Here is a 17237-nt window from a genome sequence, read left to right as displayed (position 1 = left end):
TATGGCCAAACAGTTCTATTTTTCTTTCATCAGACCAGAGGACATTTCTCGAAAAAGTACAATCTTTGTCCCCATGTGCAGTTGCAAACCGAAGTCTGGCTTTTTTATGGTGGTTTTGGAGTTGTGGCTTCTTCCTTGCCGAGTGGCCTTTCAGGTTATGTCGATATAGGACTCGTTTTACTGTGGATATAGATCATTTTGTACCTGTTTCCTCCAGCATCTTCACAAGGTCCTTTGCTGTTGTTCTGGGATTGATTAGCACTTTTCACACCAAAGTACGTTCATCTCTAGGAGACAGAACGCGTCTCCTTCCTGAGCGGTACGACGGCTGCGTGGTCCCAAGGTGTTTATACTTTCGTACTATTGTTTGTACAGATGAACGTGGTACCTTCAGGCATTTGGAAATTGCTCCCAAGGATGAACCAGACTTGTGGAGGTCCACAATTTTTTTCCTGAGGTCTTGGCTGATTTCTTTTGATTTTCCCATGATGTCAAGCAAAGAGGCAGTGAGTTTGAAGGAAGGCCTTGAAATCCATCCACAGCTACACCTCCAATTGACTCAAATGATGTCAATCAGCCTATCAGAAACTTCTAAAGCCATGACATTCTTTTCTGGAATTTTCCAAGCTGTTTAAAGGCACAGTTAACTTAGTGTATGTACACTTCTGACCTACTGGAATTGTAATACAGTGAATTATAAGTGAAATAATCTGTCTGTAAACAATTGTTGGAAAAATGACTTCTGTCATGCACAAAGTAGATGTCCAAACCGACCTGCCAAAACTATAGTTTGTTAATTAACAAGTGGAGTGGAAGAGAAACAAGTTTTAATGACTCCAACCTAAGTGTATGTAAACTTCTGACTTCAACTGCATATTGACACTATCACAATGTTGCCTTGATGTTGCATAATACAGTTACAATGACCGCAAACCAAATCTGTGTATCAAAAGTGAAAAAAGGCTAACTCAATAAAACAGCTTGTGAAATTGTTGAAACATGTGTCTTTTTACATACGACATATAACATGTACACAATGAAACCCATGTGGTAGAAGAATATAAAGCCTATATTTACCAGTATATCCAACTTCCCAACCTAATTTATATGCTATTATAAACTAGGTGGTTCAAGCCCTGAATGCTAATTGGCTGACAGCCGTGGTATACCACGGGTATGACAAAACATTTATTTTTACAGCTCTAATTATGTTGGTAACCCATTTATAATAGCAATAAGGCACCTTGGGGGTTTGTGGTACATGGCCAATATACCACAGCTAAAGGCTGTATCCAGGCACTGCGCGTTGCGTCGTACCCAAGAACAGCCCTTAGCTGTGGTATATTGGCCATATACCACACCCCCTTGGGCCTTATTCCTTAAATATATAACTCCACTTTGTACATTTACTAAACAGTGAATACAAACAATGAGTAGCCTACATACAGTGAAGGTGCCCCATAGCTCAGTGGTGGATCTCAACAACCTGAAGTCATCCCAGAATAACACCTACGTCAGTTTTCATCCCTGACCTTCGGACCAAGCCCATTTATTACATCCTAATAAACTGGGGTTATTTTCCATGGGCCAAAGGTACAGTGATGTAGCCTATTTAGCTAAATTCTGATTTCAGTGGTAACACATTACAGACATCACTACATTTAACAACTTTGCAGATATGAAACAAATAGTAGGCATTCTGTCTAGAATATATGACAAAGTGGCACTTTGGTGAACACAAATGGGCTGTATGTTTATATGAATGAATGAAAATGTATTTTCATGTCAAATCGCCAGCTGGCAACCCATCCCCCAATGGGATTAATTGACACATAAACAAACATTACAATAATTCCCTGTGATAATTCAGTGATGATTCTTCTTCCTTGTATTTAATAATGCTCTGAGGTTTGGGCTAGGTTCTCTTCTGTGTTGTGTTTCCTGTGTGCTTGGTTCTGATTGTTGCGTACCACCTGGCTGATGCAGTAGTCGCTCTCCTGGCCCACCTCTGTCAGGCGGATATCACACTCCACCATGCTGCTGTTGTGACACATGCCCTCCTCCAACACTTTACCACCATCCTGAATGAACACACACAAAACACATTGCACACAGCAGTTGGTTAATACACCACAGATATTGTATGATGCCAAACGCATCATCATCACCACAGTTTTTACTCAGCACTGAAAGTGCGCCATCTTGAAAAGCTGACATGGAAACTTTTTTAGGATTGTAATAACAGTGGACTAACACTAAAATATAGTTTATTTGAGTCAGATTTTCACTTAGTCTCCCACTGACATCAGTGCATTAAGTGGGAGTTAGAATTCTCACACTGCCTGACCTCACACCGTAATCTCAGTCTGGAGAAACTTGGAACAGCTGGGGTCAAGGCTACATAGTATGTAATAGGACATGAAGGATGGTTTCAGTCCTTGAAAACACTGGATGAATTTACTGTGGGCTACGGTGTCATACAAGGCCTCTCCAATGGCCTATTGTACTGTCAACAGTGTTTTATTGTCATGTCTGAGACAAGCGTTTTTCTATTTCAGCGTACACTATACCAAGGTCAGACAGACATTTTGATGCACGTGACAGTTTTGCTATGCGGGTGATTTTTCACCCTGTGCACTCCAGTTCCACTTCCTGGGATGAACCTGACATCTGAAAGGGGAAGCTGCACGTGAGAGAGGGAACAATAAATCCCATTGGAAAACAACTCCTACTTAGCTTTCCATTATTGTGTATTTCTGGCATGCATATGAATAATTGAAGATGCAAACAGCTTGGATTGTAGAGCTAACATTTGCCTGTTTACTTTCCCATTGGAACCAAGTCTGTATAAAATGCCCTCTCTTTGTTGCATGTTTGATCCGTTATTTGTAGTTGTTGAACTATTGTACCACCTGAAAGGTGTTAGCAGCAGATATAACGTAGATGCTTCGTTATGCCTACCATATTACAACTTGACTTACTGTTAAATTAGTGACAATTGTTAAATGTTGAATCAGTAATGTGTTTCACTGAATCTAAAGCTGAATGATCTAAAACAAAACAATGCCAACCTTTAAAACAGTACAGTACTATACAATACAGCAGACAGATCATACGATGTAGTTTGTGTCTGAGGTAAGCGCCAGCACTCACCATACCCAGCCTGTTACAGGACAGGTTGATGCTCCTCAGCGTATTATTCTGGACCAGGACTTGGGATAGGACCGTGGCTGTGGGCTCTGTCATTTCATTGCCTCCCAGGTGCAGCCATTTCAGGGTGCGGTTCTTCAGCAGGGCCTGGGCGATGGCCTGGCCACCTTCGTCCCCCAGCCGGTTCAGACGCAGGTTGAGGGACAGCAGGCTGGAGTTCTTGGCCAGGGCATAAGCTATAGCCTGGGCCCCCGGCCCCCGAATGTTGTTGTCGTAGACAGTGAGTCTCTCCAGCTTACTCCTGGTTAGTTTAATTTAATTGTCAATAATTACAGGAGAAAATGTGATAAAAGGGAAGGATGAAATAGTATGAAAAAATGTATCAAAATAAAAATGTTGATGAAAATATGTAAATCATTATTTTAATATGTTGGAAACCTGTTGTATAAAAGTGATAATACCCTCGAAACCGGTGTTTGGAGAATATATTGGCACTGTTTGCCGGACCTCAACTTCATCTTGGGCCTAACAACACCAGTGCCATTATATCCTCCTAACACTGGCTTCTCTGGCATTATCACTTAAAGGGAACACGTGCAGGTGAGGTAGGCAACCTGACAAAATCACACCTGTTGAGCAGCTTGCCGATGGCCCGGGCGCCCCGGTCCCCGATGAGGTTGTGGGAGAGGTTGAGCTCCCTGAGGGACGGGTGGTCTAGGAGGTTGTTCACAAGCTGACGACACTTCTCGTCATCCACTTTGCTTTGGTGGATCCTCAGCACCTGCGGCGATAGCATAGTATGGGGCGGGTAGATCTACGTGTAGATCTAAAAAATATATATATAAAACAGCAAGCTAGAATCAAACGTCATTCTTTATATATAAATATCATAATATATAAAACAGCACGCTTGAATCAAATGTCATTCTTTCCTCTGATAGAACAAAATGTGATGCTGTGGGCTATTATCTTTTAACAGTTTTGCTCAATTCATTCTGATCAACCTAGCAATTACGACACAGCCCTCACTATTGTCATTGGTTGCACTAATTTAACTGTTGGTCTACATAACCTGGTTCAAGCATTCATGATGCAGTGATGTCAAGACCTTGGTGTTTTTTTACCCAATAAATGACTGGGAGGATATACATATGGATTGTGCGACTCTCTTTGTTTTTATAGCTTAGTTTATTTTCCATTAGTCAGCACCTCTACATTAAATCATTTTCTCTGGGTGTGCACCAGCTCATGCTTTTTATGTGGTATTATATTATGCCAAGTAGCCAAGAAGCAATGAATCCCTGTGCTGTAGCATAATAACAGTTGTGTCATACAAGGAAAGGTGTTTAGGGTTTCAGCCTCAGGTATTGTTGTACTTCCTTTGATGTAAGTAGAGAATTATAATACTTCTGTGATACTGCAGTTAGTTTCACCTCATTTGAAACAGAATCTTTGTTACTGATGCTTACTGAGGAAGTGTGTGACACAGAGCAGAACAGAAATGCCCCAGACAACCTGACTCCATCCTGTATAGGAAAGCAGAGCAACAAAGCCAAAGGGCACCATGCCAGTGAACACTGAGAGGGAGTCGATCGATACTCACCTTCAAGGTCTTACAGGACTTCAAGGCCTTGGCCAGAGACTCGCAGTCGCGGAAGGTGAACTCAAAGAGGTTCCACTCAAAGTTCATGCCGCATCCCTTGACCCGGTAGACCACGTGAAACTCCTCCAGATGGTTCAGCTTGTCCAGCAGGATGCCAAAGTCAAAGTGGTCCATGGATGGCCCATCCATGCCCATGTCGCTGGCCGAGTCCGAGTTGTCATCGTCCTCTGACTTCTGGGGTTCCTTGATTGGCGGCATCAGCTGTGAGATGTCCAGCCTCTTCACGTAGTTCCGGCACAGAGGCACCATGCCCAGCACCGTCTTGGGGTCAGTGGCATCAGGAATGTAGAGCTCGATGATGTTCTCCAGGTGCCTCTCAAAGAACATGCGCTTCCAGCTGTGGCCGTATGAGGAGACGTCACACAGGCCCCAGCGCTGTTTGCAGCAGCGCTTCCAGTAGCCGTCGTCACTGATCAGGTTGGCAGTCACCTGCAGGGGCAGGGACGGAGAGAGCCTCTCCAGGACATAGTCTTTGTGCCTGGGAAGAAGTTCTTCGAGGATGGGCTTCTCTGTGACCAAGATATAGAGGTTGAATTATGTGATCAAATAAACAACTGACTTGATTCATTGACTGAATAAATAACATAGAACATATATAATAAAACATACCCTCAAAGTTTCTCACTATGTGTTGCAGGCAGAGGTTGGATAAAAGGGGCACTACAGTGAGGGACCACTCTGGATCTTCTGCAATGATCCTGCGCATCTTCCTGGGGTCTGCAGCCAAGTTGAGTTTTGCTACTGGGGGATACATGCCAGCCCCAGGAGACTTGGACATTGTTGCAGTCATGCTTGGGAATTTTTGGGGGAATTACCTGTTCAATATAAGAACAGAGTTTAACCAGAGAGAATTCTCAAAATGCAATGTTAGAGTTTGCAAATAAACCATAGTCAAATATAGTATTACTGCCACATTAATTTAAATATATCACAAACACTTTTGAGCAGGGATTCTGTAACTTGTTGGGCCCTATCTATCTAGCTACCTTGAACTAATGCTGGCATTATCAGCCATTCCAAACATGAAAGCTAAGGTTAGTTAGCCTAACTAAATTAGTAACTTATCAGCCAGCTAACGTTAGCTAACTTTAGCTAGCTAAGTTACTTGACATAGCAGGATAGCTAACTTTAGCTAACGCTGCAATGCATAGCTACCCAAATGCTGCAAATTCTATATTTATCTGATAACGAAGGCACATGTTAGCTAGCTAGCTTACCTTGTTTTGCCTTTGCTCGACCGACGTTGCCGTGGTTACAAACAAGCACACTTGCACGTGGGAGAAACGCCCCGGGTGGGAAGTGGTATCCACTAGAATCCACAGCCACAAGGGCAAAATTGTCTATATCGTAAAAATGTATGAAAAAACAATTATGTCTAGTGTTTGGCATACGTTTAGCAGTGTCGTTATGGTTAGGTTTCACATTGAATTTTAAGCATATAAATTGTAGAAGTAGGCAGAGTTTAGGCATAATTAATAGTTTGTTGCATCAGGACAGTCAAGCAGGGACAATCTGGTCATTTAGTTGCAATGCGCGTAATACATCCATATACTGAGTGCATGAATGTTGACCTATTATTTGATTATTTCCAGAACCAGAATTATGCATAATTGTTTTACTTCAACATAAAGCCAAACAAATCATAATTATTAGGGGTGACTAACATTTATGCAGTAGCCAACAGCAGATGTCCCTCCTGTTTCTCTGTTCCCCAGGAGTCAGCAGCCAAAAAGAGTTTGCTTCCATGTGCATAATTAATTTATATTTCCATAAAACATTTGAAATTGGTGGTAGAAGTACTGGCTAGTTATCAGGGGTAGAAAAAACAGTACAAGATGTTGATACCATGTTACCCTACAACCCCAACCCACATCCTTAATGAATGTAGCCAGTAGATAGACACAATTATCATTTATTTTATTGACCTGTCTGTTTTATGAAATCAACAATGAGTGGGTGTCATGATTCCCCATTCATGTACATATAATGCATTCACAAAAAGTGTACAATCCCAATCTCAGTAGTTAGGCAAAATGTAATTAAAAATAAAATCTTGTTAGTTTGGCTTAGATAGCTGTAGACAACAGTATTTTCCAGTGTTTCCCTTGCCACAACGGGTTACTGTAGCTGGAGGTCAGTTGATTTCCTGTGGAAGTGAATAACCCAGCCATGTTGGGTGCTGTCAACAGCAACCAAGTAGTGTCCATGGGACCTGCTAAAAGAAGAGAAAACCGCAACTTCAAGATCTTACTCTCAGGGTAGTAACACCAAAGCAACACAATACCAGTGAGCAGGAACAATGTCTTAATTCAATTAATGGTATAAAGCTGACATCCAGCGTGCCTTTGTCTGAGAATGTAATGTCATGACTGATGATAAACTGTGGACAAAGTGTCATGTATTGATAGAAAGTGAACAGCGCTAGCTGCTCACACACTATATTTGTTACGTCTGGAACATATTGTTTGACCTGGTCGTTGACCTTGGATATCTTGGTGAGTTTGATCATAGGAAGGAAGTGGGCCTGCCTCGGAATAAAGGGGTACCTCAGGCCATCAGTCTTCAGTGTGTATGCGGTCACACTTATAACCACAAGGAAAGCAGTGGACACCATCCAGACAGCACACGCTCTAGGAAACAGCAATATACAAGTTCATGTTTTGATGTTACCCTTTTTAGTAGAAATGTTTAATTAACAATGCTGTTTATAGAAATATGACTAACTTTACTGTGTAGTTACTAATGTAAGTAGAACGTAACAAGCATTAATTACATAGTAGCCTAATAACAAAACTGAATAACGACAATATATTTTTACAATATATATTCATCTGGTTATCCAAGATGTAAAGTTACAGTAGACCAGGGGTCTCAAATTACCAGCGTGCGGGGCCCAGATTCACAAAACACGCAAAACCGTCTTACACAAAAAAACATGTAATGACCTTGGTTATATCTAAGATATAAAATACTTTTATCCGTAGGTTATTTTCAATATGCTACCACCTTTAATAACATAAATGGCAACAAACAAACAACATGCGACTGAATCCTAAGTAGCCATGTCCCCCAGTTAAGAATACATTTCTTCTTAAGGTTTTGTGAACCTGGGCCCTGTGGGCCAAATGCTGTCCTCTGGACTTTGGGGAAGAAGATCAAATGTGGCCCGAAGGCAAAATTAGTTTGAGACCCCTAAACTATACCATGAAGCAAACATACAAGCAGAAAGACTACTCACAGAGGAAAATGGACAGCAGCTCCACCCGTCCTCGGGGTGACGGCAGCAGGGCAGATATTTGAGCAATCACAGTGCACCATAGAGACTGAGCTCTCCACTGCTGCAGAATTGCTGCAGCATTGCTCTGGGATGATATCAGACTCAAGTGGGGGAGAGACAGGAGAGCGTGGTTCCTCTGCAGCCACCTTGTTCAGCATGGGCACACTGCTCTATGGTTGGTAATATTTCGCACACATCTGTTCCGTGGTGTTGCAGCTGTATCCGGACAGGCAACAGTGGGTTATGTTAGAGCAACACTACTTACAAACACACTGCCTAGGAAAACAAACATAGTGAAAATAAAAGTTATGAGGTGATCTGTGAATACCTTGTAATTCATATGTAATGAATCTCTAATATCTCTCAGTGAGGTCTGATGAGGGTCTTCGTTTTGAACAAAAAGTTGGTTTCACCATTGAAGAACTACATTTATACTAGTGGTGTCAAATTTGTTTCGTACTCATTCAGGGAAGGGACAGCAGGCATATCCTCCATTGGTCATACAGCAGGTTGACTGATCAGAGCAGACCCTGCCACAACTAACACCAATGCAGCAATATTCCACATCTAAGGACAGAGAATAAAGTGTTATAGAAGCATTGTTTAATATGCCAAGATTGAAATTAATTATATTGTGACATACTGAATTATTTCAAATTGCAGTTTCACTTACCAGGTAAGGTAAGCCTATGAAACAACGTAAAGGGTGACTCCTCAAACAACACAATTAAACAACGTAAAGGGCGACTTATCAAGCAACGTAATTACGCAACGTAAAGGGCGACTCCTCAAACAACGTAAATAAACAACGTTAAGACAGACTCCTTAAACAACGTAATTAAACAACGTAAAGGACGACTCCTCAAACAACGTAATTAAACAACGTAAAGGGCAACCCCTCAAAAACAACATATTTGTATGCCGCATAGTAGATTTAATCTAACCACTTTTAATAAGGACCTAACTGGCCTAACCTGATGTCAATGATACTGACCTCAATTAGGGCTAATTTCTTTATCCAGTGTGTTTTTAAGTTGCTGACACCATTCAAACCAATGAGGGTTTGGAACGTTATAGCCAATTATCTCAGAATTATCTTTTTGCAGATAGAACCTTATAGTTCCAATCTCTCAAAATTGGTTATTGATCAATACCCAAATGTTGAATTATGCAACAAGGATATTCCATTGCCCTCATTAGTTTAACTGGTTGAGGATTAAAGGTGAGGTGAGGATTAAAGCACTATGAACAAGACAATTTCAGCCAATAGAGCTGATTCTCATCAGCGAAAACCCTTTTCCCTGATTTATGTTCAGCTGAAGCTTGGCTGGCAGCTCAAAGACATCCCTGCAGGGAACCTGCACAGTCATGTCACGCCACGTCTCACAACAAAATACTATAAACGTGTAATTACAATTACTGTCTGCCATCTTTGTTTCAGTCTGTAATGCAAAATTATATAAATTACCCTCAAAGCACTCGTTTGAGCAAATTACTATTATCCAATCATGTAGACCTACTGCTCTTATTAAAACAATGATTTGATTACATCACACCAAGCTACAATGTATTAATGTTATAAGTATTATAAATCTTACTCAGAGGCTGCCTTAGCAAGACAATTGGGACAGGACTTGGGCAGTGAGCTGTGCTTGGTGCAGAGCAGAGTGGACAGAATAGCTTACCCTGCATGCTACGCAACACATACTGTACACACTCAACACACAGAACTGTAGATGCAGTGTAGCTGTGTGCCATGATCCTGCTGTGTGGACCATTTGTGAGCAAGCTGGCAGATGGAACGAGGATTTTGGATAAGATGCATTTGGAGAGGATCCATCATCCATCCCAAAGCATCTAAACAAGCAGATTCTCTAGTCTAAAACTGTGGTGGTACTACAACACATGAATGTCTTGCTACTGCAAGAGAGTCTTTAATATGTGTTGAATGAAAGAATCACACACCAAAACATAACATATCTTAAATATAATCCATTTTTTTTGTCACATGCGCTGAATACAACTGGAGTAGACTTAACCCTGTAATTCTTTCTTACGAGCCCTTCCCAATGATGCTGCAGAGTAGATTTGACAAATAATAATACAAATTAAATAGTAACACAAGAGGAATAAAATATCATACACAAGAATGGAATGGAACAGGAACTACCAGAACAAGATCAATATGCAAAGCTATGAGGTTTTTGAAGTAGATTTGTACATGAAGGAAGGGTAAAGTGACTAGGCATTATATATATATATATATATATATATATATATATATGTATATGTATATGTATATATATATACACACACACACACATATATACACACACACACAGTGGGGCAAAAAAAGTATTTAGTCAGCCACCATTTGTGCAAGTTCTCCCACTTAAAAATATGAGAGAGGCTTGTCATTTTCATCATAGGTACACTTCAACTGTGACAGACAAAACGAGAAAAAAAAAATCCAGAAAATCACATTGTAGGATTTTTAATGAATTTATTTGCAAATTATGGTGGAAAATAAGTATTTGGTCACCTACAAACAAGCAAGATTTCTGGCTCTCACAGACCTGTAACTTCTTCTTTAAGAGGCCCCTCTGTCCTCGACTCGTTACCTGTATTAATGGCACCTGTTTGAACTTGTTATCAGTATAAAAGACACCTGTCCACAACCTCAAACAGTCACACTCCAAACCCCACTATGGCCAAGACCAAAGAGCTGTCAAAGGACACCAGAAACAAAATTGTAGACCTGCACCAGGCTGGGAAGACTGAATCTGCAATAGGTAAGCAGCTTGGTTTGAAGAAATCAACTGTGGGAGCAATTGTTAGGAAATGGAAGACATACAAGACCTGATAATCTCCCTCGATCTGGGGCTTCACGCAAGATCTCACCCCGTGGGGTCAAAATGATCACAAGAACGGTGAGCAAAAATCCCAGAACCACACGGGGGGACCTAGTGAATGACCTGCAGAGAGCTGGGACCAAAGTAACAAAGCCTACCATCAGTAACACACTACGCCGCCAGGGACTCAAATCCTGCAGTGCCAGACGTGTCCCCCTGCTTAAGCCAGTACATGTCCAGGCCCATCTGAAGTTTGCTAGAGAGCATTTGGATGATCCAGAAGAAGATTGGGAGAATGTCATATGGTCAGATGAAACCAAAATATAACTTTTTGGTAAAAACTCAACTCGTCGTGTTTGGAGGACAAAGAATGCTGAGTTGCATCCAAAGAACACCATACCTACTGTGAAGCATAGGGGTGGAAACATCATGCTTTGGGGCTGTTTTTCTGCAAAGGGACCAGGGCGACTGATCCGTGTAAAGGAAAGAATGAATGGGGCCATGTATCGTGAGATTTTGAGTGAAAACCTCCTTCCATCAGCAAGTGCATTGAAGATGAAACGTGGCTGGGTCTTTCAGCATGACAATGATCCCAAACACACCGCCCGGGCAAAGAAGGAGTGGCTTCGTAAGAAGCATTTCAAGGTCCTGGAATGGCCCAGCCAGTCTCCAGATCTCAACCCCATAGAAAATCTTTGGAGGGAGTTGAAAGTCTGTGTTGCCCAGCAACAGCACCAAAACATCACTGCTCTTGAGGAGATCTGCATGGAGGAATGGGCCAAAATACCAGCAACAGTGTGTGAAAACCTTGTGAAGACTTACAGAAAACGTTTGACCTCTGTCATTGCCAACAAAGGGTATATAACAAAGTATTGAGATAAACTTTTGTTATTGTCCAAATACTTATTTTCCACCATAATTTGCAAATAAATTCATTAAAAATCCTAGTGATTTTCTGGATTTTATTTTCTAATTTTGTCTGTCACAGTTGAAGTGTACCTATGATGAAAATTACAGGCCTCTCATCTTTTTAAGTGGGAGAACTTGCACAATTGGTGGCTGACTAAATACTTTTTTGCCCCTACTGTATATACAGTGGGGAGAACAAGTATTTGATACCCTGCCGATTTTGCAGGTTTTCCTACTTACAAAGCATGTAGAGGTCTGTAATTTTTATCATAGGTACACTTCAACTGTGAGAGACGGAATCTAAAACAAAAATCCAGAAAATCACATTAATTACTTAAAAATCATACTATTTGCATTTTATTGCATGACATAAGTATTTGATCACCTACCAACCAGTAAGGATCCCTGTTCTCCACTCATTACCTGTATTAACTGCACCTGTTTGAAATCGTTACCTGTATAAAAGACCTGTCCACACACTCAATCAAACAGACTCCAACCTCTCCAAAATGGCCAAGACCAGAGAGTTGTGTAAGGACATCAGGGTTAAAATTGTAGACCTGCACAATGCTGGGATGGGCTACAGGACAATAGGCAAGCAGCTTGGTGAGAAGGCAACAACTGTTGGCGCAATTATTTGAAAATGGAAGAAGTTCATGATGATTGTCAATCACCCTCGGTCTGGGGCTCCATGCAAGATCTCACCTCGTGGGGCATCAATGATCATGAGGAAGGTGAAGGATCAGCCCAGAACTACACGGCAGGACCTGGTCAATGACCTGAAGAGAGCTGGGACCACAGTCTCAAAGAAAACCATTAGTAACACACTACGCCGTCATGGATTAAAATCCTGCAACACACGCAAGGTCCCCCTGCTCAAGCCAGCGCATGTCCAGGCCCATCTGAAGTTTGCCAATGACCATCTGGATGATCCAGGGGAGGAATGGGAGAAGGTCATGTGGTCTGATGAGACAAAAATATAGCTTTTTGGTCTAAACTCCACTCGCCGTGTTTGGTGGAAGAAGGATGAGTACAACCCCAACAACACCATCCCAACCGTGAAGCATGGAGGTGGAAACATCATGCTTTGTGGATGCTTTTCTGCAAAGGGGATAGGACGACTGCACCGTATTGAGGGGAGGATGGATGGGGCCTTGTATCGCAAGATCTTAGCCAACAACCTCCTTCCCTCAGTAAGAGCATTGAAGATGGGTCGTGGCTGGCTCTTCCAGCATGACAACGACCCGAAACACACAGCCAGGGAAACTAAGGAGTGGCTCCGTAAGAAGCATCTCAAGGTCCTGGAGTGGCCTAGCCAGTCTCCAGACCTGAACCCAATAGAAAGTCTTGAGGGAGCTGAATGCCCGTATTGCCCAGCAACAGCCCCGAAACTTGAAGGATCTGGAGAAGGTCTGTATGGAGGAGTGGGCCAAAATCCCTGCTGCAGTGTGTGCAAACCAGGTCAAGAACTACAGGAAATGTAAGATCTCTGTAATTGCAAACAAAGGTCTCTGTACCAAATATTAATGTATCAAATACTTATGTCATGCAATAAAATGCAAATTAATTACTTAAAAATCATACAAATGTGATTTTCTGGATTTTTGTTTTAGATTCAGTCTCTCACAGTTGAGTGCACCTATGATAAATATTACAGACCTCTACATGCTTTGTAAGTAGAAAAACCTGCAAAATCGGCAGTGTATCAAATACTTGTTCTCCCCACTGTATATGTATATATAATAAGAGTAAAATAAAGAGAAAAGTATTACACGTTAGTACAAAAAGAACAGAAACAGACAAGAAACACAAAAACACAACCCAATAATGATGATCGATTTAGAGCCATGAAGCCGATCTGAAGAGTTGGACAATAAAATCTAAACATCACTTTCAGGTTACACTTTACATACTATACATTCTCCCAGACACCGCAGGATAAATAATGAATTGCAGTCTAGACACACAAAAAAAACAGCTAGATCAGCCTTAGCCTTACAAAATCCCCCAATTATGCCATCCTCAGCCTATAACAATGGTCACCAAGGCCTGGAGTTGACCGTCTATGACAGGAACCAGTGCTAGGTCTTATCAGTTTTTTTTTATTTTTTATTTTACCTTTATTTAACCAGGCAAGTCAGTTAAGAACAAATTCTTATTTTCAATGACGGCCTGGGAACAGTGGGTTAACTGCCTGTTCAGGGGCAGAACGACAGATTTGTACCTTGTCAGCTCGGGGGTTTGAACTCACAACCTTCCGGTTACTAGTCCAACGCTCTAACCACTAGGCTACCCTGCCGCCCCGTTGCAGAACTAGGGAGGCTCCGGAGAGGTGGGTCTGGGACAACAACAAAAGACAAAAAGCCGATAGGTCCTAATGTTCTGTCTGTAACCCTCATCTGGAGTCTGTGTAGCTACCTCTCCCTGATTCCCCCTGCACTCTGTTCTACTGCAGCCACGGTTCATTGAGTGGAGCTTGTTTCTTCAAAGGGTTTGCAGCGAGTTCAGAGGCATGTCAGTTTGGCACAGTAGCACTATGCTGATTCTCCTAACAGCCCCAAGCTAATATAGAAAAGTAGGAATAGGATGTTTACTTAACTTAAAGCTCACCTTTTGACAGTATGCATCAATGACACGTCATATACACATTCCTATTAGTATTTAGGTTCTAAAATATAGGGCTAAATTATATGGAGTGGGGGAAGGGGTTAGGCAGGGGCAAATGCTTTACTTTATGACACTGAAGGCCTAATGACATAATATGGTGTATTAGGAGGATATTCGCTTAATTATGTAATAAGATGGGTAATCCTACTTAGTAACTTAATGGGACATGACCGGTCACATGGTGCGACCCAAACGCTCAGCATGACGAGGGGGGGGGGCAAGAGAGAGCGGGTAACTGTTCTTTTCATGACACATCATGGTAGAGGCTCCTGGAGGAGATGGAGGGATGGAGTGAGGGGAGCGACGACTCTGACTAGGGCCCCGGGGCTGACCGTCACTGTCGCCCTGGTGTAACGCAGTCTGACAGACACACGCTTTCCTTGCTCTTGGCTTCTAATGAACTGGCATGACATGGGCCTTCTCCACAGAGCAGTGGAGGAGAGGGTATCCAGAAGCAGGCACTGAAACGCGCTCGGGATATCAACCTAGTGGGGGTGAATGAATCAGTGTTGGCGATCCCAGGCTGCATCTGCTCTAGCCTGGAACTGAAGAATAATGTGTGGGGAAATCCAGTGTCATCTTTGAGTCTTGCATGGCTTAGTGATGTTGTTAGTTTTTTTTTTTTTTTTTTTTTTTTTTTTTTTTTTTTTTTTTTTTTTTTTTTACCTTTATTTAACCAGGCAAGTCAGTTAAGAACAAATTCTTATTTTCAATGACGGCCTGGGAACAGTGGGTTAACTGCCTGTTCAGGGGCAGAACGACAGATTTGTACCTTGTCAGCTCGGGGGTTTGAACTCGCAACCTTCCGGTTACTAGTCCAACGCTCTAACCACTAGGCTACCCTGCCGCCCCAGTTAGATTGCACTAAAAGAGCAAAGCCTCTTGTCCCCATTGCTTTGTGTCTGAAGAACCCAAAAAGATCTGTAACACAGTGGGGAAAATCTGCATGTTGATAAGACTAATCAAAGTAAATGAATTAACAAAACCATATAATTTATGTTGGTCGTTACAGTAGAATTGACATTGGACACATCTATGGTTGAAGAGCAGCGATAACACTGACTGCATTCTCTATTGACAGGTTAAAAAATGCAATGCCCACATATTTCCAGAAGTGCTGATGTCATTGCGTTCCCAGTTAAAAGCCAATTTATGCTTAATTCTAAAATGTGGTGGAGGCACCATATTGATGGTCTGACACAATCAGAGCCTCTGGAGGCGCAGAGTGCAAATTGACCTCCATACCACAAATGTTACAACAATGGGGAGGGGGCTCCGTATTGACATGACTGTTTATACAGGACCTACCGTCAACCAAACTCACTTCCTTCACAACAGCTCTGCGTTGCTCAGCAAAGCGCAAGAAGTTTGAGTGCCTTGATTTCTGCTGAGGCCATATCACCATAACTGCTTCACGGCAACCGCAGGTGTCCAATTGACCATGTGGCACCTTTAACAGTGCAGGGTTCCCCTCTGCATCATACAACACAGTAGGATATTGGCCCATATATCTCACCTAGTACTGCCTGTTTCAGAGAAGAGAAGAGCTTTGCTATTGGAAAATGCAGTAGATGCCATCTTACAGAATTTACAATGCCTTGAGAAAGTGTTCACACCTAGACCTTTTCCGCTTTGTTATAACAGTCTGGATTTAAACTGGATTAAATTGAGGTGTGTAGATCAGTGACATAAATACCTCAATGTCAAAGTGAAATTGTTTTTAGAAATGTTTACCAATTAAATTCAAAAAGAAAAGCTGAAATGTCTCAAGTCATTAAATATTCAACCTTTTTACAGCAAGACTAAATAAATTCACAAGTAAAAATATGCTTAACTATGCCCATAAGTTGCATGGACTCACCGTGCGCAAGTGTTTATCTTGAAATGACTAACCCCTCTCTGTACCCCACATTCAGAATTTTAAGCTCCCTAAGTCAAGCAGTGAATTTCAAGCACAGATTCAACCACAAAGACCAGGGAGGTTTTCCTATGGTTTGCAAAGAATCGTTAGATGGGTAAAAAAAAACATTTTAATATCCATTTGAGCATGGTGCAGTTAAATTGTACACTGGTGTATCAATACACCCTGTCACTAAAGATACAGGCGTCCTTCCCAACGCAGCTGCCAGAGAGGAAGGAAACTGCTCAGGGACCTTACCATGAGGCCAATGGTGACTTTAAAACAGTTAAGAGTTTAATGGCTGTGATGGGCAATAACAGAGAATGGATCAACAATATTGTAGTTATTCCACAAAACTAACAAAATTACAGTGAAAAGGAAGCCTGTACAGAATAAAAATATTCCAAAACACACATCCTGTTTTCAATAAGACACTATAGTAATACTACAAAAAAAAAGTGGCAAAGAAATTAACTTTTTGTCCTGACTACAAAGCATTGTTTGGGGCAAAGCCAACACATGACAGAGTACCACTTAAAATATTCAAGAATGGTGGTGGCTGCATCATGTTATCAGTATGCTTGCCATTGGTAAGGACTTGGGAGTTTTTTTTTTTGTTGATAAAAAGGTAAAAGCGCTAAGCACAGGCAAAATCCTAGAGGGTAACCTAGTTCAGCCTGCTTTCCAACAGACACAGGGAGACAAATTCACCTTTCAGCAGGACAATAGCCTAAAGCACAAGGCCAAATACACACTGGTGTTGCTTACCAAGATCACATTCAAGGGTCCTGAGTGGCCTAGATACAGTTAACTTAAATT

General features: G+C 41.7%; 1 protein-coding gene across 4 annotated transcripts; it reads right to left on the bottom strand.

The window, feature by feature from the left end:
• Positions 1-756: 756 nt before the first annotated feature.
• tcte1 (t-complex-associated-testis-expressed 1) lies at positions 757-10366 on the bottom strand. Of its 4 annotated transcripts, none has more exons than XM_036984816.1 (8): positions 8052-10366; positions 7360-7443; positions 6031-7028; positions 5423-5628; positions 4754-5322; positions 3780-3931; positions 3154-3451; positions 757-2081 (listed from the first exon to the last, which is right to left on the bottom strand). In XM_036984816.1, exons 4-8 carry the CDS (start codon positions 5601-5603, stop codon positions 1893-1895), a joined length of 1389 nt encoding a protein of 462 aa, XP_036840711.1. In that variant the 5' UTR covers positions 5604-5628; positions 6031-7028; positions 7360-7443; positions 8052-10366; the 3' UTR covers positions 757-1892. The 4 variants fall into 4 exon arrangements, with proteins under 4 accessions (XP_036840711.1, XP_021467274.2, XP_036840710.1 ...); XM_021611599.2 differs by having other exon boundaries at positions 5423-7028; positions 8052-8306; positions 8419-10366; XM_036984815.1 differs by having other exon boundaries at positions 5423-7028; positions 8052-8366; positions 8551-10366.
• Between the last annotated feature and the right edge of the window lie 6871 nt (positions 10367-17237).

This window comes from Oncorhynchus mykiss, chromosome 8, assembly GCF_013265735.2.
Source record: "Oncorhynchus mykiss isolate Arlee chromosome 8, USDA_OmykA_1.1, whole genome shotgun sequence".
NCBI classification, from domain to species: Eukaryota; Metazoa; Chordata; class Actinopteri; order Salmoniformes; family Salmonidae; genus Oncorhynchus; species Oncorhynchus mykiss.
The sequence above is the reverse complement of the archived record's forward strand: the minus strand, read 5'-3'. Positions and strand labels throughout refer to the sequence as shown.